This window comes from Schistocerca nitens, chromosome 4, assembly GCF_023898315.1.
Source record: "Schistocerca nitens isolate TAMUIC-IGC-003100 chromosome 4, iqSchNite1.1, whole genome shotgun sequence".
Taxonomy (NCBI): Eukaryota; Metazoa; Arthropoda; class Insecta; order Orthoptera; family Acrididae; genus Schistocerca; species Schistocerca nitens.
The window spans coordinates 178,684,478-178,710,708 of NC_064617.1; the positions used below are offsets into that span (position 1 = coordinate 178,684,478).

Sequence of the window (26,231 nt, forward strand, 5' to 3'; positions counted from 1 at the left end):
ATGTGCTAAGTGTTCGTCATTAGTAGCTCATCATGTTTGTTGAGATGTTACTGACATCTGATTTTTAGATTTACTAAGTGATGTTTTATTTACTACACTACCGGCCATTAAAATTGCTACACCAAGAAGAAATGCAGATGATAAACGGGTATTCATTGGACAAATATATTATACTCGAACTGACACGTGATTACATATTCGCGCAGTTTGGGTGCATAGATCCTGAGAAATCAGTACCCAGAACAACCACCTCTGGCTGTAATAATGGCCTCGATACGCCTGGACATTGAGTCAAACAGAGCTTAGATCGCGTGTACAGGTACAGCTGCCCATGCAGCTTCAACACGATACCACAGTTCATCAAGAGTAGTGACTGGCGTATTGTGATGAGCCAGTTGTTCGGCCACCATTGACCAGACGTTTTCAATTGGTGAGAGATCTGTAGAATATGCTGGCCAGGGCAGCAGTCGAACATTTTCTGTATCCAGAAAGACCCGTACAGGACCTGCAACATGCGGTCATGCATTATCCTGCTGAAATGTAGGGTTTCGCAGGGATCGAATTAAGGGTAGAGCCACGGGTCGTAACACATCTGAAATGTAACGTCCACTGTTCAAAGTGCCGTCAATGTGAACAAGAGGTGACAGAGATGTGTAACCAGTGGCACCCCATACCATCACGCCGGGTGATATGCCAGTATGGCGATAACGAATACACGCTTCCAATGTGCGTTCACTGCAGTGTCGCCAAACACAGATGCGCCCATCATGTTGCTGTAAACAGAACGTGGATTCATCCGAAAAAATGAAGTTTTGCCATTCGTGCACCCAGGTTCGTCGTTGAGTACACCATCGCAGGTGCTCCTGTCTATGATGCAGCATCAAGGGTAACCACAGCCATGGTCTCCGAGCTGATAGTCCATGCTGCTGCAAACGTCGTCAAACTGTTCGTGCAGGTGGTTGTTGTCTTGCAAACGCCCCCATCTGTTGACTCATGGATCGAGACGTGGCTGCATGATCCATTACACCCATGCGGATAAGATGCCTGTCATTTCGAGTGCTAGTGATACGAGGGATCCAGCATGGTGTTCCGTAATACCCTCCTGAACCCACCGATTCCATATTCTGCTAACAGTCATTGGATCTCGACCAATGCAAGCAGCAATGTTGCGATACGATAAACCGCAATTGCAATAGGCTACAATCCGACCTTTAGCAAAGTCAGAAACGTGATGGTACGCATTTCTCCTCCTTACACGAGGCATCAGAACAACGTTTCACCAGGCAACGTCGGCCAACTGCTGTTTGTGTTTGAGAAATCGGTTAGAAACTTTCCTCATGTCAGCACATTGTAGGTGTCGCCACCGGCGCCAACCTTGTGTGAATGCTCTGAAAAGCTAATCATTTGCATATCACAGCATCTTCTTCCTGTCGGTTAAATTTCGTGTCTGTAGCACGTCATCTTCGTGGTGTAGCAATTTTAATGGCCAATAGTGTAAATATGATGCCAGATGGCACCATACATCCGTTACATGAGACAGTGCTCTAGTTGCCTCTACTTTGGACATGGCAGCAAACAATGCAAGAGTGGGATCAGCAGTACTGAATGTAGTGCTTGTCATATAGTTGAGTCTTGTGATGCTCCCGATATTAAGTATACCAATTAAATTGGTGAACACTTCCCCACATATGATTACGATGAATTTGGCAGCAAATTCATTTCCTCCATTTCAGATGGTTTGTTCAAGCATATTGAAATATGACAGAAAAGACTGGGAATCAGTATTTGACACAGCTAAAAGAGGAGACTGTCAGTATTCCTCCTTGCCTGGTTCATGGTCATGTTGGAAAAAGGAAGGAAGATTAGGTCTGATGTCTTGTTGACATAAAGGTCATTAGAGATGGAGCACAAGCTCAGATTGTGTCAAGGGTGGGGAAGGAAATGTATTGTGCCCTTTCAAAGGAGCCATCCTGGTATTTGCCTGGAACGATTTTGGGAAATCATGGAAAATCTAAATCAGGATGGCTAGACACTGGCTTGAACCGTCATCCTCCCAAATGAGAGTCCAGTGTGTTAACTGCTGTGCTACTTTGCTCGGTGGTCATGTTCTAGAAAAGAGCTTCAATGACCATTCCAAGGAACACTGTTTGCCATTCCCAAAATTAACTGCTTATGATACTATGCAGCCTGGAATGCTTTTGGGCTATTGATTTAAAGGGGGCAGAATTAAGAGTATTTTGACAACAGTTCAAAGAAAAAAAGTGTCTCAAATTCAAATATGTCAGCACTAGAGTGAAGCAGATCTTTAAACTATGCAAAACTGAATCTTGGAAGTAATTCTGTGCCCCACTGATGGTCAGTGCTGGCATGATGGACATATGGCAGAAAATCAGGAGCTCTATAAACAGAAAATGCACTCAAAACATTGGATAGACAGTCACAGGCTGTACGGTGGACTTTGTGGACATAATCACTTCGTCTGTGAAGCCTACAGAAATTTAATTCAACCTCACTGTGAAAGATTACTCTCTAAACACACACGCATTACAATGAGGGAACTGCAACTGGCAATGAAAAACTCTCTTCCTTTCTTTGATTGACAACATTTTTTAACCTGTGTTCTCACATTTGTCATCAAACCCATTACAACATCTGTGAATTCTCTGTTAAATGTGGCCTATGAATTGCTCCTGGTGATATGGGTTTTGCAAATCATTGTGCCCATACTAAAGCAAGGAAAAGAACAGAGTACTGCCAGGCTATAGGCTAACTGCACCAAACTCATTTGTTAGAAAAAACTCTAGAATGTATTGTTCAGGCACAAAAGGATTAATGGCTAGAACACAATTACTTACTGCCAAACATACACATTGTCATCAGAAAAGGTTGGAGAGCATATGACTGTAGCACAGTATTAACAAATATTATCATGGTCCTGTTGTCTCCGGGCAGCCTTCTCAATATAGTCTCCACATCTCATCTGTGTATGACAGTGGAAAAGTCACTAAACATATGCTTAACATTCTAGAGTACCTGATACAGGCAAACAAGTGATACAAGTGATTGTTACATTCTGCACAGTCATCACACATACAGAATTTGTGTAAATTGAGTTATTTTATGTGTAAAATACGGGGTTAGGTTCTCATCTACTCACATATCAAGTTCCAAGTTGCAGTGTTTCTTAGTATTTTTACCAAAAATAACTATCATTTTAGTGAAACACATTTTAATGTGAAATTTATACACATACTAATTTAACACTGAAACACACAATAATTCACTGAAGTTGTTATTCCATCTCCAATGAACTCTCAGCCTGCTCGTCACAACTCTTTAGTGCCCTAGGATTCTGAGATTGGTAGATTAAAAGGGAGTTTTAATTTGCAATCAGCCACAACATTTCCTCAGAAAAGAAGGGTGTATCAGTCCTTGGCAGCCTTAAATCCAGGTGCTGTTTTTTCTTCAGTAGAAACGATTGTATGGCTCGGCACTTCTTTCTAAAATAAGCCCATTTCAGCAAGGTTGAAAATATGCTTTGCAGTGTAGCATTTTTCTGTCACAATTCCTTTAAACCTCTTTCTAATTCTTCAGCCCCCAACATCATCTCTGCCTCTCATGTCGTTATATTATTGTGAAAGCCAAAACTATGCTTGAAGTGCTCAAACCAACCAGAGCTGGCCAATAAAGGTGCTGGATCATCCTCTTCTTTTATGAAAACTGGATACAAGCTCTTGGATTTAGCTTGAGTTGCAGCTCCAGAGAGAGGCATGTGCTATTGGTTGTGGTGCTCAGTCCAATGCCTTAACATTTTTCTTTCCATTCTTTCCATTGCTTCCATGTGAGATTCAGTCACTTAACTCATACTGAAGTCAGTTTAGCAGTATGAAGTTTTTTGAAATGATTCTGCATTGTAGCAAATAGTTGTCACAGTGGGTTCACTAAGTCGCAAAGCATGCTGAATGTCAACAGTGCACCCACTTTTCTCATAGCGATCCAAAGTTGTCACTTTGTTTCTAACGAATACCACCTTCATACATATGTCTTTTGCTCGACAGGCTCACTAAATTTTATTTTACTAAAATTTTTAGATATAGACGTGGTGAAGTGCAACTTCACAGCTCTGTTGACCTGTACCGATGAGTCATGTATCCACACACATGACCGAAGATGTGCATTGAGATGCATTAACACAGTTTTGCATTTTTGTACTGTTAACAGATGGCAGCAGTGGACTTAAAACTAAATTCGTGTACGCGTGAAAATGCGTGTAATGAATCTGCATGTAATGGGATCTACCTGTACCTTTGTCACAGGTATGTGTGGGCTGCAACACACTCATTGGCCAAGCAATGAGATTGTGGACCCAGGCAGAATAGCACAGGGTCCCCTTCAAGGGGTAATCCTCAGCACAATTTACCGTATACAATGACCAGCCAAAACGTTATGACCACTAGTTTAATAGCATGCTGCTTCATCTTTGGAATTCACTACAGCAGTGACCTTGTGTGGCACGAGACTTCTACCCACAGGCCACACAATTGCTGTAAATCATGGGCTGGTGGTTTGTGGGTGCAGAACTAGCTCCTGATAGTATCATGTTCAGATAGGTGAATTTGTTGGCTGAGACATCAGTGGGAGTTCACTATCATACTCCTGAAAGGTGCCAGTGCCATCAGGGAAGACATTAAGTATGAAGGGTTGCAAGTGGTCTACAATAATTTTCATGTAGTCCTCAGTGGTCACAGTGATTTTGATTACTATCACAGGTCCCATGGCCTACAAATGTGAATGTCTCTCATAGCATAATACTACCCCCACTGGCCTGCATCGGTGGACTTGTGCATGTTCAGAGTTGCTGTTCACCTCGGTGAGGGTATACTCCGACACAGCCATTGTCTTGATATAACAAATACAACGAGCTATAACACACATCATGCGGTGTAGTGGTTATCGTTGCTGGTTGGCATGCTGCGAGTCGCCCGTTCAAACCCGACCACCACCAGTAGTTCCTTATTATTTAGTAGTTATATTTCAGCAATGTTCTTGAAATAACTTATGTTTGTAATTTTTATATATTCTGGATTGTTCAGTATTTGCGTGAATACCAGCATTGCGGAATATTTGGTGCTCGTATAAATTGTTGTGTATGACTTTGTACACAATGGTAAGGAGAGGCTACAGAGTGATGCAGCAGATTTCTTCATAGGAAAGTTGGACAGGAGCAGAAATGATAAGTGAGCAAGTTAGCACAGCAAACAGAAGATTTACTTAACTTGTATTTCTTCAAGAGTATGAAGACTCATTACAAATAATGCAACAAAAAATAGAGCCCAGTTCTCAATATGAACAAGGATGAAGCTTGCTGTTCTAAACATGGACAATGGTGTAATAGCAAAGACACTCCAACTGCAAGTGTATTGAGTGACTGTCCTATATTGTGACAGCAGAGCCACTTGAGGTGTGGCTCAGCAGTCATTCTCCATTGGGTCTGCTGGGTCCCGTAAGACTGCTATCAGTCCCTTTCCCCAGTTTCCAGATCTCTCCTGAAAAAATACAGGTCATCCATTTCTGTCGTCGTACCGTAGTCCATCCTGACCCAGAGCTCTAGTTGAGTACCCAATACTTCAGAGTTGTTGCACAGTCCTGTTTTTTGAGTCTTACTTTCGATAAAAAGCTGACTTTTTGATAAAAAGCTGACTACAGGGTGCCTCAAACAAATGTATACACACTTTGAACTGTCACAGGAAATTTATTTCCCATTCTACAAGATTAAATTTCTGGAAATGGAAAGATTAAAGGCAAATTTGAAAAGTTAACGTACTTTCTTTCCGATTGATTTCCAGAATGGTGATCTTCAGAATCAATACATTTCTGAGCATGAGTCACCATTGATTCCGTACATCATACCAAAGTGTCCAATGTGATTTCTGCACAAACTGCTTGAATCTCACTCCAAAGTATGTTCAGGTTATGTGGTTCTTGTGTGCACATCTAATCTTTTACTGTGTCCCATAAGAAGAAATCGAGCAGCGTAGGTTGTGGAGAGTATGGAGGAAACTTAGTTTGCCCCCCTGCATCCTATGCACTGGCCTGTCAAATTTTGATACAGGTATGCCTCTATGACAACATGGTGAGGCTCCATCTTGTTGGTATCAAAATTTGTCATTATCTTATAACTCATGTATAGCAGGGAATATGGAATCAGCAAGTGGTGGTAGATACTTTTCTCCAGCTACATTGACTTCAAATTGGAAAGGCTCAATTAGCCCACTTGCAAACAAACCACACCACCCATTCACACCAGGACAATTCACAGCCTTTTCACCTGTAATGTGAGGATTATCTTTAGCCCAGTATACATAATTGTGCCATATTGACAATTCCATTAAATGTAAATTATGCTATCCAGAAATCCCGGTTCACTTGTTACATTTCCTGAATCCATTCCGAACAATCTAACCTACAGTCTGATACGTTGTCATTGAGATGTTGCACAAGTGTTGGGATGTACCCATGAAACATGCCTTTCTTCAGAATGTGTAGCACACAACTAACACTTAACAATACTCTCATGTGCCACTTTTTGTGTACATTACACATTGTTCTGTTAACTTTGAATTTGTCTCATAGACATGTCATTGTTATACTTTGAAGGTGGTGCTATACCATACTCACTTCTCCACTGTCTTTGAACCATAATGACATTCTGAAACTTCTTATACCATTTAATCACTTACTTCCACACTTCAAAGCTCAAGCATACATCTGCCATGTCGAGGTTACACCCTTGTCACTAACTGGATTGCACAGCATGAGTGACAATTCTGCTGCCATCTGTTGAACCAATATAACATTACTTTTGCCCAGAAGCTGAACTATGTAGAACAGGAAATAAATTTTGTATGACAGTGCAGAGCGTGTATACATTTTTTGACATACCCTGTAGTAACATGCAGAAGCTTAATGCATTCTGCTTCCATGCACACACCTCATGGGGGTGTGGATCAGCCTACTCTTCTTTGTATTTACTGGACCCTGATCTTGTCCTGACTATACTGTGGGTGTCAGGTTTATGACTTGGTGGAGCCTTTGGCTATGAAATTGTTGGACCCATTACAACATTGTGGAGTTTTTCTGGCAACTGGCACCTTCCGGACTAGTCCCAAGGACAGTCTCCTTGCTGAAGCACGGATCTTACCTCTTCAGTTCCATCGATACCAACTCTTTGTCTCCTGTGCAATTCCCTGATCATCCAACATATCCCAGTCTTTTTGCATACCGTGGGCATCTACCTCCTGATACATTGCCTCTCAGCCCTCTCTCGTGATCTGTGCTTCTCCTCCCTCAAATTTGCCCACCTTCTTTTCACATGCAACCCTCACCCCTGCCCCTTTTAGCATTTGTTATATTCAGTTCTTCAGGAGTTTCAGGGTACTACCAATTTTTACACTGACGGCGCTAAATGTGTGGATAAGACAGGACATGCTTTTACATCTCCTGCCAGTCAGGAGCAATATTTGTTGCCAGGAAAAAGTAGTATTTTTTTAGTGGAGCTGACAAGCATTGACAGAGCCCTCTACTTAATTGAATGGACCTCCCTTAGCTGTGTTTTAATACACAGTGACTCAATGAGCAGTCTTCAGACCATGGAACAATGTTCACCTTGTCAGCCTGTGGTCTCTGTTATTCATCACCTTCTCACTGAACTTAATGCCTGCTTGGTTGTCTTTCTGTGGGCTCCCTCCAAGTCATATTGGTTGGGTATCCCAGGGAATGAACAGACTGACTGGCTAGAGTGATTACTTGGCCCCATTTGCTTTACTGCTCCCAGGTGCAGACTTATGGGTGCAAATAAGATCTCTGCTCATTCAGATATGGAATGACCTATGGTTGGCTAGATGGCAGTGGGGGGAGGAAACTTTAATTCACTATAGTTTAGTCAGTTCGCTTGATATATTTGTGAGCTACATACACAAGCTTTCTTTATAAAACAGGCTATATATTAGTGAAAACCACATCAAAATCCCAGCAGTAGTTTCTGTGATTAGTCGAAACGTACAGAGAGAACGGTGGCGGGGGACTTCAGTTTATACAAGGGGTCTCTCCTAAGAGTCGTAAGGTGCATTTTCACTAGCATTTCAGCAGATATCTGCAATTTTGTTTTTTCATTGTGTAACTGGAGTCAGCCCAAAGAATAGTGCACATCATGTCATTTGTGTGATGCCCATTGTCAGCAGAAAGCATCAGTTTGTTTCCTGTTACGAACAAAATTATTTTCAAAGTAGATAGAACTGTCCCAAGTTAGTCTAGTGGGATATCTGTTTTATCAGTTTGTATTAACAAGGACAGTAAAACACAAAGAAAAATCAGGACTTCAGCAGCGATAGCTGTGTCCTGGCTCCTGTACTCGTTGTTAGCGCCAAACGTGCAACACTACTGTGTTGCTGCTTGATTGCTGTTAAGCCCTCATGTTTTGCTGTCCCTGTTAGTACATACTGATAAAACAAGTATCGTACTAGACTAATTTGTGAGTGCTCTATTGAATGGTAATGTAAAATTAAAATTTAAAAATAATTTTGTTTGTAATAGGAAACAAACTGACACTTTCTGTTGACATTGGGTATCACATGGAAGATTGGATGAGGGGTATTTCGTGTATGCTGACTCCAACTAGTGACCTGTTTTGGCTTTGCTTGGTAGTCACTGAGTATCTAAGGCCACACAAATTGTCTGGCATAGCTGTAATTTGGTTATCGGATGTTGCATAGAGCTCTACATGAAAATTGGAGAACAGCATTAGGTAAATGAAGATCATCGCTTTCATATATACAAGTAGCACACACCAGGAAAGTTCTCAGGAGTGATGAATGATATCTGTTCCCTATTTAACTGGTATTTGGAATGAATTACCATGGCAATTATGGGATTAGATCATGATGTAATTAATCTGTTTCGTACCAACGTAAAGATTCTATCAAAATTTTGTGTGTGTGTGTGTGTGTGTGTGTGTGTGTGTGTGTGTAATGAGGAGGGTAAGAATTGTAGAGGGAGATCAAGGCATGGATACACTAAGGAGATTCAAATAGATGGAGGGCACAGTAGTCATTCAGAGCTTAAGAGGCTTACACAGGATAGATTAGTGTGGAGAGCTGCAGCAAACTGGTCTTGTGGCTGAAGACCTTAACAGTAACTATAGACCCCTGAATAGAAATCTGTGCCCAGTGGTTGTAAGAAAGCACAAGCCACACATCTACCAGAAGGGTAGCTGTAGTGAAAGGTGACAGGAAGCAGAAATTATTCAGTCCATATCTTTCAAATTCTGTGACCTGTGGTGTGGGGAGCTATTGGATACGACAACAAGATTGATGTAATTGTTGAAGGAGTCAGAATGCTTTCCAGTATGCGGCAATAATGGTAAATCCTGTTCTCAAACCCTTCATGATCCCAGTACCAAATGGCATATTCCAACTGGAATGCAAGACACCACTCCGCAGTTCACACCGTAAACTCCTAGGAATCTATGGATCCGTATCCTGCCTACTGCATTGCCCACAAGGCTTGTATGGAATACTATTGGATGACATAGGTCTATGTGAGCCTCCAGCCAGTAATCATCATGAACTTGGATAGCATGTGTTTCAAGCACGGTAAGAAATTCCTCAACATGACATTCAGAGGCTATTTGCTGCCCTGCTACAACAAGTTTGAGTGTATTTGTGCTCAACTAACGTTAATGATGGACTTCAGTTCTGAATGTAATGAAAGTTTAATCAATTGATGCCTATTGTGTGGTAAACATCTCCACAATGTCTAATAAATATTGAACTGCTGCTTAATGGTATAACACTTCCCATTTCTGTCAGTGTAGTTTGTCTTTCCCACCTGGTCTTATCATAAGCATGTTGACTATTAACAAAAGAAGTGAGTTAGCTGATTTTAGAACTTTCTCTTTTGAGTGTTCATATACAGGTTTGTGACAATGGTGGAAAAGGGTCTGCCCTTAGCAACCACACTGGTCTCTTCATGGCAGTCTCCATTAAAGATAAAGTAGATAGAGATTGGGATGTGTCTAAATAGCACTATCATCTCATCATTGAATTTCTCATTGATCAGCTTTTTATTCTCTTCTAGTGGCACCTCCGCCGAAGAGGGGAAACAATGTCAATATTGACAAGAATGTTAGTGTTGTGAAATTTGAAGTGACTGCACTGTTGTTGAAAGTCCTGTGGGTTACAAATATGGTGTTGACATTTACCAACATACATGCTGAGAATGTCTTTCAGATACTTGGAAATACCATACGTTTCTTAAGCTGGAGCAAAATAGTACACCTTCATTATGCATTTTAGGGAGTTCGTATAACCTTCACAGTACCAGTCCTTGCATACACATAGTCTAGGTAATATCTTGTGCCAGACTAAATGCTTGGAGAAGTGTCAGCATTTTCCCATGGACCTTCCTGGTTGGTTTGTTGTTTCTGTAGGTAGGCTAATTTAGCAAGAGTTTTATCTTCTCCATATACTGCAGTGGGGCACAGACTGGAGTGCAGACAGTGTGTGGAATGCCTGACTTACCCATGGTGCCTGCAGGTGTGAGTAGTAGTTGATCCAGCCTCTTGGTATAAGTCCATATGCATACCTGATGATTGCAACTCATTCTGTTGTTGAAATATTTTGCATGCCTGACACGACTATCCACCACTTTGACTTCTGAGCCAGGTGATATATAAAAGCATACCATCACAATGTTTGACTTACCGTTCTCTATTGCAATAAGTATGCTGTTGATTTTACACACACACACACACACACACACACACACACACACACACACACACACACATACAGAAGAAAGGGGAATCCAAATAGCACGGGTTTTGAAGCAGCTGCCAAAGTCACTGATGTGATGATGTTGAGCATAGTCAACAGTAGGGGGGGGGGGGGGGGTAGAGTTGTAGTTACGCAGGCAAAATTTGGAGGTGTGGTGGATGTCTAGCTACTTGTACTGATGTAAAATGTTACAGAGTAATCACAGCATAGCTGATTATGGATGAGAAGAATGACCTGTACATTGCGGAATGGGAGTAGCTTCATAGTGATGGACTAGGATAAGTGCATAAATTGGATGGGTGATGGAGTGTTGCAGTGTGGGTGAGACTGCTGGCAGTTAGAAGATACTCATTATCTTGAAAATAAGGGAGCTGCAGCTTTATAGCAATTTTACGATTGAAGTTAAAATAAATGATATTGGGAAGAGGTTTTTTTGCATATAATCGTCTCTGCAGACCATAATGCATGATGTAAATTGTAGATCTTTCAATCTGAGTGCAAAGATGAAAGCTTTTCCTGACGTCAGCTTTTGGCTGCTGACTAAATAACCTTTACTTGACACTGTCTTTATATACGTATTAAAACACATTTGGTCGCGGCGCTAATGGCTGCAAAGATAAAAGCTTTTCCTGACGTCAACTTTTGGCTGGCGTGGGTGCTTGCCGAGATAGTGTCTGAAAGACAACTATCTTGGAAGAATTGTCTGAAAGACAACTATCTTGCAGTGACAGCCATGGCCGCCACGGCGACCTCGGGACCCAGTGACCCGGCGGCCTCATGAAACATGAAACATGGCACTTACATGCCGTTTCGTTTCGAGGCCGCCAGGTCACTGGGTCCCAAGGTTGCCGTGGCGGCCATGGCTGTCACTGCAAGATAGTTGTCTTTCAGACACTATCTCGGCAAGCACCCATGCCAGCCAAAAGTTGACGTCAGGAAAAGCTTTTATCTTTGCAGCCATTAGCGCCGCGACTTGTATATAAGGGACACTAAATCAGTGTACTGCACAATGTCTTCAACTGATATACAACCGGTTGCTACTACTTCAAGGGATTGTACATTGGAAGAATTGCTGCTCTGAAAGAAACATTTACATTTGCTATGTGAACTATTCAGCTTTATTTTCTATTTGACTTTTCAGGCCTCTTTTATTAATAAAACATTTGATTCTTGAGTCTCTGTTGTTCTTTTATAAACAATGTGGGTAAGTGCTTGATGGTGAATAGTAATTGTGACATTTTTTCATTGTAAGAGATTAAAACAGTTATTGAAGTTTGACAAAATGATTAAGAATTACCTTAGTTTAATTATGTGCCTTCAGACATCACAATCATGTCTTGGACCTGACCTCAGCAATACGTTTTTCTGGTCTTCCAAACAATGCACAATTGGAAATGGCACCAATAGCTAAGCAGCGAAAAGAATCTGAAGTTACTGTTGCTCTACAGTCTGAGTCTGGAAGCAGGAACATGGGAAGTTTTGTACCAACAGGTGATTATGTTTCAACAATAATCTAGGATGAAAGACTAATGAAGTTTGCGTTTCACTCACTGTGCTCTTCACTCTCTGTTTTTAGATAATTTATGGGACATTGTGCAGAAACTTTGTCCAGAAGGAACAGATATTAGCTCAAATCCTGTGGTGATATATATGCGTTCAGAAGTAGTGGGCGTACAGAAACTTAGAGAAACAACATTAAGAAATCTGGGCATAACTGGAGGTAGAGCCATGTTGAGGTAACAATCTTTCATTGCAGTAACCACTACCATCCAAAATTATATTTTTCTGGTTACTACATTTTAATTTTGCAGGTTGATTCAACGTGCACCAGAAGAGCTCCAGTATCAAGCCAATGTATCAGCTCCTTTACCACACAAACCTGTGGAACCTGTTACTAAAAAGGCACCTGAGATTGCTAAATCCCAACCAGAGCAGTTAAAATTATCACCCAAGGAGTTAAAACCCCACAAAGAAACTTCAAAGACAGTTGAATCAGCAGTAAGGAATGTTACTAGTGCAGACATGGAAGGGTGTATGCATTCCACAGATGTAACTGATGTACAGCAAGTGACTACTACTAAAATTGAAGAGAATAAAGAAAATCAGGACATATTCATTGATTCCCAGAGGTGTACTGAAAATAAAACAAAGAAAATTGATAGAGATGATGCTATGAAGATGGATGTTCCTGTTGACAGAGAAGCTGCTCCTACCACAACGCATTGTGCAGATCCAGGTCCTGAACCTGTTGAAGAAGAACTTATTCTAGTAAGATGTTCATCTTTGTGAACTGGTGAAATGATGTTCAAAAGTCATATCATCATGCTCCGTTTTAAATGATGGGTTGACTATTTCCTTATAACTTTATTTCAATAACTGATAAGGATCCAACACTGAAACTAGTTTTTGATTGAAATCTCCAAAGTTTGAATATCATAAAATAACGTTATAAGTTTGTGGTGGAAATCAATTGTGATGTTCTGTGAGAAGAAAAATTTTAATGCATTTTTACCAGCACTGTTGAAGTGCTTTGACTTTTCATAACACTGTGATACCTGTGTAAATAAGTCTTTGTTTCTTTTTCAGTTAGGTGATAGAAATGCCATTGCTTTCAATTCTGCTTGTGTGCAGAGTGCTGTTTATGATGATCTCCCAGATGACTTTTTTGACCTGACTGTAGAGGATGCACGAATATTGCTGAGAGATATAAAACGTCGAAGGTAAGTTTGCAGCTAACTTTACATGAGAATTGTGGTTTTTGACTGTCACTTTGACAGAACGTTATTCTGAGATTGCTGTTACATTTATGAACACAGCATCTTCCCATGAAAGTCACATAAGCGTCAACTTGCTGCCTTTAATTGTGGGAACGTCAGTTTTTCTACATCTACATGTACAACTACATAGATACTCCAGAAGCCACCGTACAGTGTGTATTGGAGAGTACCCTGTATCACTGCTTATCATTTCACTTGCAAATAGTGAGGCAAAAATGACTAACGGTATGTCTCCATATGAGTCCTAATTTCTCGTATCTTATCTTCATGGTCCTTAAGTGCAATGTATGTTATCAGCAATAGAGGTGTTCAGCAGTCAACTTCAAATGCCAGTTCTCTAAATTTTCTCGAAAAGACTTTTGCCTTCCCTCAGTGATCCCCATTTGAGTTCCCGAAGACTCTCCATAACACTTGCGTGTTGTTTGAACCTATCAGTAACCAGTCTTGCAGCCCGCCTCTGCATTGCTTTGATATCTTCCTTCAATCTGATCTGGTACGGATTCCAAACATTCGAGTGATACACAATAATAGTAGTAAGTTTGTTTTTTAATATTACCTTTACAGGTATGAGGTAAAGCTGTTAAGTTTGCACAGTGATAATTAGTAGCATTCAACTGTATTTATGTCCTACACACTGCTCAACAAAGCATTTTCAGAGATGATGCTTCACCATCAGGTTGTAAAACTTTGTTCATGAAGTTAAAACAATAAAAAATCTACCAACAATAATAATTATGGCGTTCATAAGATACAATCGGTATCAGTCCATGGCTGCCCAATCTCACAGCACACACTATACCAGGCTACGTCTTGCTTCTCTAGTGTGGGATCAGAGTGTCAAGTTGACGCTTATGGAGGTTTAGGGGGTTGTTGTGAAGTGACATGCATCAAAGAGAGATAACAAATTTATAATCATGTAAATGCCCTAAAATAAGTCTACAAAGCCACAAAAAAATCTTATTTCATTGTCTTGTACATTCGGAAGATTGCTGTGTTTCTTTCAATGAATCTCCATTTCTTCTAGCAAGTAGAGGTTCCTCCCCTTCTTTTATGTGTGCAAGATTTCTAATTCCTTTTTTATTCCCACAATGGGATGGCCTATTTCATATATATGGTTCACAACAGCTGATTTCGTCATAATTACTTAATCTGAATGAATCTTTATGTTCATTGTACCTGAAAAATGTTTTTTTTTCCCTTTGTGGGGTGGCAGGTAAATAATCAGATGGTCAGTACTTTGTCATTTTGAAAAGGCACTCATATTATCTGTGTGTGCTTTACACCTACCTTCGCTGTTTACAAAAGCCTGAAAACTATTTTTGCGGCCAGCCAGGAAGTAGTGGAGAACATACTGACCATAATTTCCAGTCTAAAAGTCCATGTTACTCTTTGTGCTCACTGAAAGAAAATGTTCCTACTTGCCGTTTAGTCAGTGGGATCAGGAGCTGTAACCATAAATAAAAGTTTTTGAGTTTTAGCTGTTTGATATATTCTGTAAAAGTTCACAAGCACAAAATATAATAATATCACTAATGATGATGATCATAATAATATTCCTATCAGAAACAGTTTAGAGGCCACATTTACAGGAAATTCTAAGTAAAAAGGTGTATCGCCCTGACTTCTAATACCAAAAGTTAATTGCTCACCTTAAAAGTACAAAATAATTTTGCCACTTGCCATGCGTTTAATAAACATTATGGGTGGCACATCCATGAAATCTAAACGATCCAGGACAGTATACAGTCCTCACGAGTTCACTTTCTACTTTTACCAAAAATGCCTTCAAGTCTGCCCAGTTCTGACGTCATCTGAGACAAAACATATGCAAGCGTTCGACTGACACGAACAGATTTATATCTTGGTGCGAAGTGTCTCCACCGAACTGCCTCTCTGACCATATTTGTAAATGGGCACAGTGGACTGCCAAATGGAACATCTGCTGTCAACTGCCCTAGACTCAAGTAGCAGTATTTAAGTGGCCCCTTTCTCAGACATGTATTACTTACTAGCTCTGTTGTTTAACAATTTACAATCTTCTTAATTTTTATATAAATAGTTAAGTTTTCTTTAGTTATTGAAAAAGTTTTAGCTTAGCTGCGTTTAAACTTTGCCAGCTAGAATCTTTAGAATGAAGTAAATAGTAGAGCATGACCTCTGAACTGCCTCTTTAAGACTCCTTGTAAACTCTGTTATTTACAATAGCATCTTGAAACTTAGTACAGCTGTATTGTTGCATGCATGTAATCGAGTGTTGTAATTAGAACTTTCTATTACAAATACAAATGATACTTAATCTATCATGACATTTTCATTCCAAATTTGGTTTTTAGCAGGTATCTTGAAAACTAATATAGGCAGTTTATTGATGTTACTTATTTAATGCTTTTCGACAAACTGTGGTTACACACGTATTTTCATCTATGTGATAGCTTCAACTTTTCGTCCAAAAGCAGATTTTGAACGCAGTATTGCTCTAATCAAGCTGAGACCTGTAACTTTTAACTGTGACATACATTTGCATATTCTGAAAAACTTTTAGTTTTGTAGTCTTATTATTCAGTGCCACTTACTTTTTTCTTAAGCTCGTATATCTTGTCCAACATATTCATTTGATCTTTCTGAGACCTTACAGTGTTAATATTAATATACTGAAGCATACACTGATGAAGTTTGGAAAAGTTATTTTAATTTTTAGTTTCATTCTTAGATATGGTGCAATCCTTTATATGTTAAGCCCAGGCAGATGTGTTATGACGATGTGGTGCTGGTAGTAGTGAACTGGGGTAAACCCTGGCACATACGCTTGCCTCTGCACCTCTTACAGTGATACAGCACTTGTTTTGCCTTGTCACCCTCCATTTATCTTTTTGAAAAATTTATTTTTGAACAAAATTAAATATTGTAAACAAGTGATGTTAGTATAGCTGATTGCTTTTAAATGGAATTGATTTTAGCTAAATTTTCCTTATTAATGTACCCACAAAGTTAACCATATAGAAAAACATAATATAGTGGGTTTTTACAACCAGTCTTTACCTGAATGAGGAACACACAGAAAAATTTCACTCCTTTACAGCTTTTTTTAGCACTCATCAGTTTAACCACAACTGTAAGCACTGTGATGTGTGTGTCCTTATGAACCACTTTCACTAAAACAGTTAAGATAGATGGAGGGAAGTCACTATGGTTTGTGTCCCTCTGACAGACTTACAAAAATGGAAAGGGGAAGAGTCACTGTTGTTGGTGTCCTCCTAGCTTCGATCTCCAAACAGCTTGTAGGATGCCTTTCATGGATCCTCCACATCCCTGAGAAACAGATAACATACCCCAAGTTTCTGTTCTCAATTTATATCTAAGGGAGGACAAATCACATTCCATACTCTAATTTCCTTCTATAATTAATTGAGAAGTTATCAGAAAGAATTTTTCTTTTTAAAAATTTTATTATTTGAAAAAATTTATTATTTGGGGAACTGTTGTTAACTTTTTCAAAATGGTTATTGCTTCATAAAATTGTGATGTTACTCTAGCTCACTTTTACTTGTTACTTCATTATTGTACTTGAATCACTAACTTTGCATTTTTTTTAACTACAGCCATTATGCTCTGAAAGTCAGCATATGTCTCTTTAAATGTCACATTTTGGGCTAGTTTGCAATTCACTTCATTACTTTAGATGTTGCTTTACTTAGCAAAACGAGTAACCTTTGTAAGCTCCGTCTTCGTATGCTCAATTATCACAAGGATCAGTACGCTAAAGGAGTCATTTGTCCACCAGCAGTTACTTTGATCTGTTACACACACAATTAAAAGCTGTTTTCATTATAACATACCAGTACTCTACAATTCGCATTTCTTAACACATTCGTTTATTGTTGTCTGTATGTGTCAGTATTTATCTGTTAATTGAGCATTTGCTTTAAGCAAGATTACGCATTTCTCAGTCCTATTTTATGAGACAGGAGGGAATTACATGCCAGTTTTCCACAATTTTACCATCCCTATTTTCATTTATTCATATATTTCACTTTCCTACATATTTGATGCTTCTTTCTCCCATTTATCTTCGTCAGCCTACTGACCTCAGTATTTACACATATTTTTGGTGTTATCCTCACACCACATTTGTACATCTTCTTCAGTTAGTATCAAAACACTTTGTCTTGCCTCTAATGGCACCATATTAGTACTCTCTATCTGCAGACAATCTTACTTCCAACATGAAAATTATTAATTTATGCAGAGCTTATTCATTCAGATTTTAGGACTTTCCAACTTCAGTTATTTCTTTTAATGCAAAGTATCTGTATTTTTGTGGATATTTCTTATTATTCGTTAACTTTAGCCATTATTTTTCAATCATTGATGCTAAGAAGTTAACTGTTACTTGAACATTTAGAACTTGCTATTGCAAACTACTTCTTATATTCTCTTATAGGTCGTCATTTGGGTGTAGTCATTTTCAGGAATCATTCTTACTTACTAGGAAGATATTACGAACTAAAAGCATATGGACAACATGAAGGCATATATTCCTTACTTACTATAGATAAATAGAAGAAGAGAATGAAACTTGAAAGGGAAAAAAAGTTTCAACTAGCTGGGACTGCACAGTGCACAAAACTGTGTGTCCACCAAAGAGTGGCAGACACTCTGCAGAATCTAATTACTATCAATTTTGAAAAGGCTTGAGATCTACAAGGTTTCATAGACCTATTCCAATGAGTATGCGTTTGCATGAAGCTTAGCTTTTGTCCTGAATGCTCCTTGATTAACAGCTTCCATTCTCACAACATACATCTTATAAAGTGTCTTAAAAATACCTGTCCAGGCTTTACATTCAAATGGCATGTATATCCAATAACTTAACCAAGCATCTTTGTGATGAGTGGCTAACACTTCCCTAATTCTACTCTTTGTTTATCAGAAGTCTGATCTATTGACTGTATCCTAGCCTCTATTTCTTCCAGAATATATTTCTCTTCTGCATTAGCATTTTGCACATTATTCCTAAATTCAGTATCTTCCTGCACATATCCCTTATTTCTCATTACTATGATAGGCAGTTCCCCATGCTTCATTATTACTGCCCACATAATTTCCAATGAAATTCTCCATAATCCCTTGAGAATCTGTTCTGTTAAAGTTAATACTAAGTGGCTCTGATCAAAGTCAATCTTTCCTTGATATTTAGTTAAAAGGGCTGTACCAATCAACATTTTGACACATAACCTGAACACAATTATACAAAGTGATCTATTATTAAGTTACCTGTACCAACTAATATAAAAGATTCATGTTGCACTGACCTAGAAACTTTTCCAGTAGCACCTGTTACCCTTAAACTGCTTACTTTAATGACAGTTAACACATTCTTATTGGGAACAGAATCAAAGAACATTAGGGCCAAAGCACTGGCTTCGCCACCACTGTCAGGAAGACAGTGCACCGTTATTCCTGAGATGTTAGTTCTTGTAATAGTCTTGTAATAGTGTGAGTTATTCTAGTTTGAACAGGTTCCTCATGAAATTGTCTCCAACTAAAGTAAATTTGTTCAGTTGCAAGTACATTTATGCGTAGATTCATAGGGTCATCAAACACTACATCTGTAGCTGCTTTTTTCCAACCTGTCCACCTGTTTTAAATCAAAGCACTTGATGACTTCCTGTCACATCAGCTAAACTGTTCTCTAGCTCTGAGCAACTGTGTCCCTGTGCGACATTGCTACCTTTAATACTGTTGTCTGGTTTTACAGTTTGACAGTTTGTGGCAAATCAATACAGCTAATAGGTTCCCTGACATTATTATTGCTACTCCTTTCATCTTTACAATTCCTCCTCCTCAAAACCTTGCAAAACTGACTCTACTTCCTTTACCAAAACTTCAGCCTTCAGATTGCCATTATTGTCATCTTCATCCTCATATGATTTATCCCATGTAATTTGTTCTTCCCCATTATCTGTAGCGTTTTCTTTTTCCTTCTTGTCCCATTCTTCTGATGTGTCCAAAATTCTGTCTGCTAGACAATGAGAGTGGTTTAGTACATTACTGTTATTGTCCTGTTATCGGTTGGCGTGTGCTGACTTTCTGTGGGCTGTTTTTTGTTACTGGCTGTGTTACTGCTTTCACCTGGTGAGCACCAGTTTCCTAATAGATGGGACGTAGTTTCTCGCGCATGGTGTATTCTGTTAGTTTGATTCAGAATCAGATCGGGTAGCATTCTGCTCTCAATCTTGTCTCAACTATACATTATTTATATTTCTGCCTTTGTCATAATAATTACTGTGAAAGCACAGTGGCTGTCTACCTCTTCTTCATCTAAAACAGCATTCCATTCTTCTAACATTCATGTTCCCACTGTCATTATTTCAATTGTTTATATGACTGTTAAGAGGACCTATTACTACTCTGCACCTGCTCCACAACAGCAACTACTCTTTCCACTTTCTCTAGATACTCAATGAACCTAGCCACATTATCTCTAGGTGCAGAAATGATTTTCTGCCAATACCAAAGCAACTTACCTACTAGTCCCATGATCATCCTTTGTCCTTTCTTGTTTCATCTTTTCTGTCAGATGTGACAGCTGTGAAACCCACTTTCCACTGGGCACTTGCGAGTGTGTGCAGTAGCTTGCAGGTCCTAAAGTTTACAGTGGCTAATGTTCACAATGTAGTTTCCACACTCTCGAGCAAATCTTAACATTGTTCTTGCACTGGTTTCAGCATATTTCATTTCAGTATCCTGCTAGTGTCTATCGAGTTCCCTATTTTGTAAAAATCACTTTCACAGTACGGTTTGTCAGCCAATGAACCATATCTGGAGTGGCAGGTAGATAATCGAATGGCCGGTACTTCATTATGTCCTGACACTTGAATGGTCTGTGCATGCTTTACACTTACCTACACTGTTTACAAGAGCTTGAAAACTATTTTTGTGGTCAGCTAGAAAGCAGTGGAAAACACACTGACCATAATTTCCAGTTTGCAAGCCCACATTCCTCTTTGTGCTCACTGAAAGAAAATGTTCCTAGTTGTTGTTTATTCAGTTAGATCAGGAGCTATAACTGTAAGTAAAAAGTTTTTGAATTTTAACTGTTTGATATATTCTGTAAAAGTTCACACGCACAAAATATAATAATCTCTGTATCAGAAACTGTACTACTAATAGTTCAGAGGTGACATCTACAGGCAGTTCCACATCAAATCAAGCAGTTTCATCATTATTACGCGTGGCGCACAAACAGTTACTTCCATGAAGTCTAAGCAATCCAGGATTTTCAGACATTTCAGCAACAAATATTGAAAGCTGTGCAAACCAACATGACAGCTGCTGTTCATGAGTACATATAGTACCACCCGCATTCAGGACTGTAGCCTAGTGGATCACCTCCATGGGAGACAACCATGACACTCCTCCATATTCTGGCCCTAGAAAACCCGAACCTGGCACAAATGGTAATACGCACCAGGAACACCAGTGTGTGCATGCTTGTAGGGAACAAAGGGCTTGTGGACACATACAGGTGGCACATCAGGTTAGTTGACACACTAAAATGTTTTGAATGTCATCATAGCCAACTGACTGCATCATTACTGGTGGTACACACTGCATTACACACTGCATTAGAAAGCCCACCATTGCCAGTCCCACGTGTTCAAAGATATAACTTGCATCCAAGAAAACCAGTGGCAGTTTCAGTAGATGCAGACTTGGAGATGGAATCTTCATGCAGCTTCCACAACCACAGCCAATGATGCACACATTGCCATGTCCAAGTATGATGGTGGATGTTCCCAGTTCCTCACACCAGCCAGTGGGCTTAAGTGCAGAGACACAAACTACACCACTAGTTCACCTCCTGAAACAATCCAGAACACTTCCAGCCATACACCTCCATTTCAGGGAGGGGGGGGGGGGGGGAGATCTAATATCCTGGTCAGTGGTTTCAAAAGCCCGCCAGAGAACATGAAACTGGACCTGGCCTGCAGGGCAGAGCTGTTACATTTATGAGTGCCAGCATACCAGCTGCAGTGCCACACATCATTCTGCCGGCCATTTACGACCTAAAAGTTCTGCCATGCAGTGACTCTTTGGACTTTATATGTAGTGCCATCTTCCAAAGCACTGTAAATACAAAAATGTGTATGCCTGGCTACTGCCTAGGCCAAGAACATATAATGGCTACAAATAACTTGGAAAAACATTGACACTGTAATCAAAACTTGTAAAAGGAGTACTGCTGTACGATTTACAGATTGGCGTTATTGGAAACTGTAGGAAGTCTGTCTGCAGTTTTGACTGATGATGCGCTGATTGCTTTCCCGATAACATTGTCTTCTTTTCCTGGTTCTCACTTTTGTCACAAAGTGATCATATGTTCCTGTCTTATGTATTATTGCCTTATCCAGTAGCTCTCAAACTACTGGCTAGCCGCAAACCCTGTGTTCTCCTATCTGGCACCTATAGTTCTGTTCTTGTTTCTCCTTGCTCCATGAAGGACATGGCCATGCAGACATGCAACCTTAAATTCAGCTCTGAGGTTGTGAAATCGCCTGGTGTCAAGGTAGCATCACATCCCCCTGTCCAGCTGTGCAACAAACCGTCAAACTTTCACCCAAAGGGGCGAAGCCACCAGCTACACAACCGATGGGCCGGAAAGGACAGGAGTAGTACTCCTATGTAGACTTCCTCCATCCCTCCAGCCAAACAACACCAGAGTCTTCCTCTAACCGGAAAGGCTCGAAGTAGTCCACCAAAGGCAAAAGGTCTTCTTCTTTGCCAACTCGAAGATCCTCTTAGGCAGTCTCGCCCCGTGGTACCTTAGCCCAGCCTGCCTCCGTATCGCCATTGCACACCACCAACCGTTTTTCAGCATTGGACTCCATGGACCAACCACACAAGCAAGCCGTGCTTCTGTGAACCCCATGGAGCAGGATCCTCCTGCTTCTGTGCCCTGTAGTAGCAACTTTACACCAGCTGCCACTCGGCAGCCGCTGAATTGACACCCCTACATCTCTTCCTCATCATGACTGTCCTCCAATGGAACATTCACAGCCTTTGGTCCCACAAAGAGGATTTATGGCTGCTTTTAGCATCACAGCATCCCTTTGTACTCTGCCTTCAGGAAACAAAATTACACCCTCATGACCGCTTTGAGCTTTCATGTTACTTAACGATTCGTTCTGACCTTTCCCCTGAGGTCGGCATTCCATTTCATGGGGGGTGTCATGCTGCTCCTACAGGATGACATTCATTCTGACTACCAATTTTCAAGCTGTTGCAGTTTGCCATTTTCTTCCCCACCTAACTTTTTCTCTCTGTACCATCTATGTACCTCCGTCATTCGCTGTCACCAGGATAGACTTCCTTCACCTTATTGGGCAGCTTCCTCCCCCATTTTTGCTACTCGGTGACTTTAATGTGCATCATCCCCTTTGGGGGTTCTCCCAGGACCTGTCAGAGAGTTGCCCTCTTGGCTGGCCTTCTTAACCAGTGCAAGGCAGAAGAGGGTAACACTGGAGCATCCACTTTCCTTTCCTACTCCTCACACACCTATTCCCATTTGGACCTATCCTTTTGCACTGCCCAGCTTGCCCATCATCTTGAATGGTCCGTTCTTTCTGACACCTACTCGGGCGACCATTTCCTGTGTGCTATCCTTTTGCTGACTCTTACCCCATCCACATGCATGCCCAAATGGCAGCTTACTCTGGCTGACTGGCAGCTTTACTCCTCCCAGGCGACCTTTGAAGAAAAAGATTTCCCCAGTTGTGATGCCCAGGTGAAATATCTCACAAACGTTATCCTTACTGCTGCAGAACATTTCATTCCTCGTAGTTCCTCTTTACTATGTCGTGTCCCAGTCCCTTGGTGCACTGAGGCATGTCGTGACACAATTCGCACACAGAGACGTGTTCTCCGCATTTTTAACCGTCATCCTACGATAGCAAACCGCACTATTTATAAACAGAGTGCAAAGTGTCATTGTGTTTTTGGGATAGCAAAAGAGCTAGCTGGATTTAATTCACTAGTTCTTTTAACAGTCCCCCCCCCCCCCCCCCTCCTTCCTCTGTCATGTGGGCCAACATCCGACGGCTCTCTGCGACCAAGATCCAGTCCCCAATTTCTGGCCTGAAAGTAGCAGATGATGTTATTGTGGACCCTATTGCTATCTCCAACACCTTGGGCCACCATTTTGTGGAAGTTTCAAGCTCTTCCCACTATCACCTTGCCTTCCTCCATTGGAAACGAGCAAAGGCGGCTCGGGCGATACCCTTCTCTTCTCCGAATTGTGAGTGCTACAATGCCGCCTTTACTATGAGGGAGCTAGATCCTGCTCTTAGTTCATCTCAATCCTTCACCCCAGGGCCAGATGCCATCAACATTCAGATGTTGCAGCACCTTTCTCTTTTGGCAAACATTTTCTGCTTAACACTTACAACTACATCTGGGCAGAGGGAACATTTCCCGGGCGCTGGCATGAAGCCGCCGTCATACCCATACCTAGGCCCGGTAAGGACAGAAACCTTCCTTCTAGCTACCACCCCACCTCTCTTACCAGCTGCACTTGCAAGGTGATGGAATGTATGGTCCATGCCCGGCTGGTATGGTCGCTCAAGTGTTGCAATGTACTGACGAATTTACAGTGTGGATTTAGAGCGTTCATTGGTTGACCATCTTGTTACTTTGTCCATCCATGTCATAAATGGTTTTGTGCGGAAATCCCAGACTGGCAGTGTTTATCAATTTGGAGAAGGCCTACGACACATGCTGGAGAACTGGTATCCTCCGTACTTTTTATACGTGAGGCTTTCATGGCCATCTGCCCTGTTTCCTTGAGGCATTTTTAAAAGATAAGAGTTTTCAAGGTGCATGTGTGTTCTGCCTTGTCGGACACCTTTACCCAGGAAAACAGTGTGACTCAGGGTTTTGTCGTGAGTGTCGTCCTCTTTGCTATTGCTATTGAAGCTATGAAATTCCTGGGGCTCATGCTCAATAGGAAACACTCTTGGTCCTCCCATGTCTTATCCGTCAGCCTGCTGTACACAGTTCCTCAATGTCCTACATGTCCTCAATGGTACTTCCTGGGGTTCTGATCAAACCACAGTCCTCCGTTTGTACTGGTCCCTTGTCCGTTCGAAACTCGACTGTGAGTGTTTTTTGTGTGTGTACATCTGCATGCCCATCCCTCTTACGCCATCTCAACACTATCCACCACTGTGGCATCCGTTTGGCCATGGGCACCTTTCACTCTAGTCCAGTTGAGAACCTGTATGCTGAAGCTGCTGAACTACCACTGTCCTACCACCGTGACTTTCTCTTCAGCAGGTATGCAAGCTATTTGTCTGCCATGTATGGCCACCTATCCTATGTCTCCTGCTTTGATGATTCCTTTGATCGTCAGTATGGGGCACATCCCTCTTCTGTTACCTCCTGGAGTCTGCTTGGCACTTGATATGGCGACTTAACTTCACACTACCTGCAACTTTCCTGGTGGGTGTGACCCCTTCACCACCTTGGCTTCGTGAAGCAGCCCATGTTAACCTTGGCCTTCATTCGCTTCCTAAGGACACTACTCCAGCCTCGGTCTATTGCCTTCAATTTCATGACCTTTGCATGGAACTTCGCGATAGTACCTTTGTATGCACTGATAGCTCTCGGACTGACAGTGAGGTCGGGGGTGCCTTCATCATTGGCACCCGTGTCTTTCGCTGTTGCCTTCTGGCACACTGCTCAGTATTTACAGCTGAGCTCTTCACTTTGTGTCAGGCCATCCAGTGACAAAGCCCTTTCAATTGTGTTCTCTGCTCAGACTCTCAGCACCCTTCAAAGTCTGTGTGTGTTGTACACCGCCCATCCCTTAGTGCAGCAGGTCCAGGAAAACTGTCACTTGCTCACTATCGGTGGAGCCAATGTGATGTTTCTGTGGTTCCTGGTCATGTCGGTCTGCCAGGAAATGAGGCTGCTGCCAAGGCTGCAGTTCTTGTACCTCAGACTGCGAGTACTTATATTCCCTCCGATGATATCTGTGTCGCCATCTGTTAAGAGGTGGTGTCCCTTTGGCATCGCCAATGGTCCTCCCTTAACGGGAATGAGCTCTGCCTTAATAAGTCTCTCCCAGCGACTTGCATGACCTCCTCTCGGTCCTCCCTCCAGGAGGAAGTCATTTTAACTAGGCTTTGTATTGGGCACTGCCTTTTTAGCCATAGTCATTTGCTAAGTGGTGCTGCCCCATCACTTTGTACACATTGCGCCCAAGTTTTAACTGTTCGCCACTTCCTGATGGAACGCCCATTTTTTAACCATTTACGTTCCTACTTGGGTTTGCTGTCTGATTTATCAGCTGTTTTAGCAAATGTTGCGCGGGCTGTCGACCATGTTTTACTTTTTATACACCAAAGCAATATGGCAAAGGCCATTTAATTTTTAGTTTCGTGTTTTTAGCCCTTAGCTGTCTTCTACTATGTCAATTGGGACTGAAGTATAGTCATTTTTTAACTACTTTCTGTATTTGTGTTTTCTAGTTTTGACTTTGGCACGTATGACCCCAGTTGTTTTTTGCACCCTAAAGCAAATCAAAACCAAAATGAAGCAGATTTACCTCAATAAAGAAATA

The 26,231-nt window shown here is 41.0% G+C and overlaps 1 protein-coding gene across 1 annotated transcript in view; it reads left to right on the top strand.

Moving 5' to 3' along the window:
• Positions 1-26,231, top strand: part of LOC126252838 (tether containing UBX domain for GLUT4) — a 58,491-nt gene that overhangs the window by 15,777 nt on the left and 16,483 nt on the right. The window contains exons 3-6 of the mRNA XM_049953784.1: positions 12,154-12,323; positions 12,409-12,568; positions 12,644-13,100; positions 13,419-13,552. Coding sequence (XP_049809741.1) covers positions 12,154-12,323; positions 12,409-12,568; positions 12,644-13,100; positions 13,419-13,552 — 921 coding nt within the window. The remainder of the gene's footprint in view (positions 1-12,153; positions 12,324-12,408; positions 12,569-12,643; positions 13,101-13,418; positions 13,553-26,231) is intronic.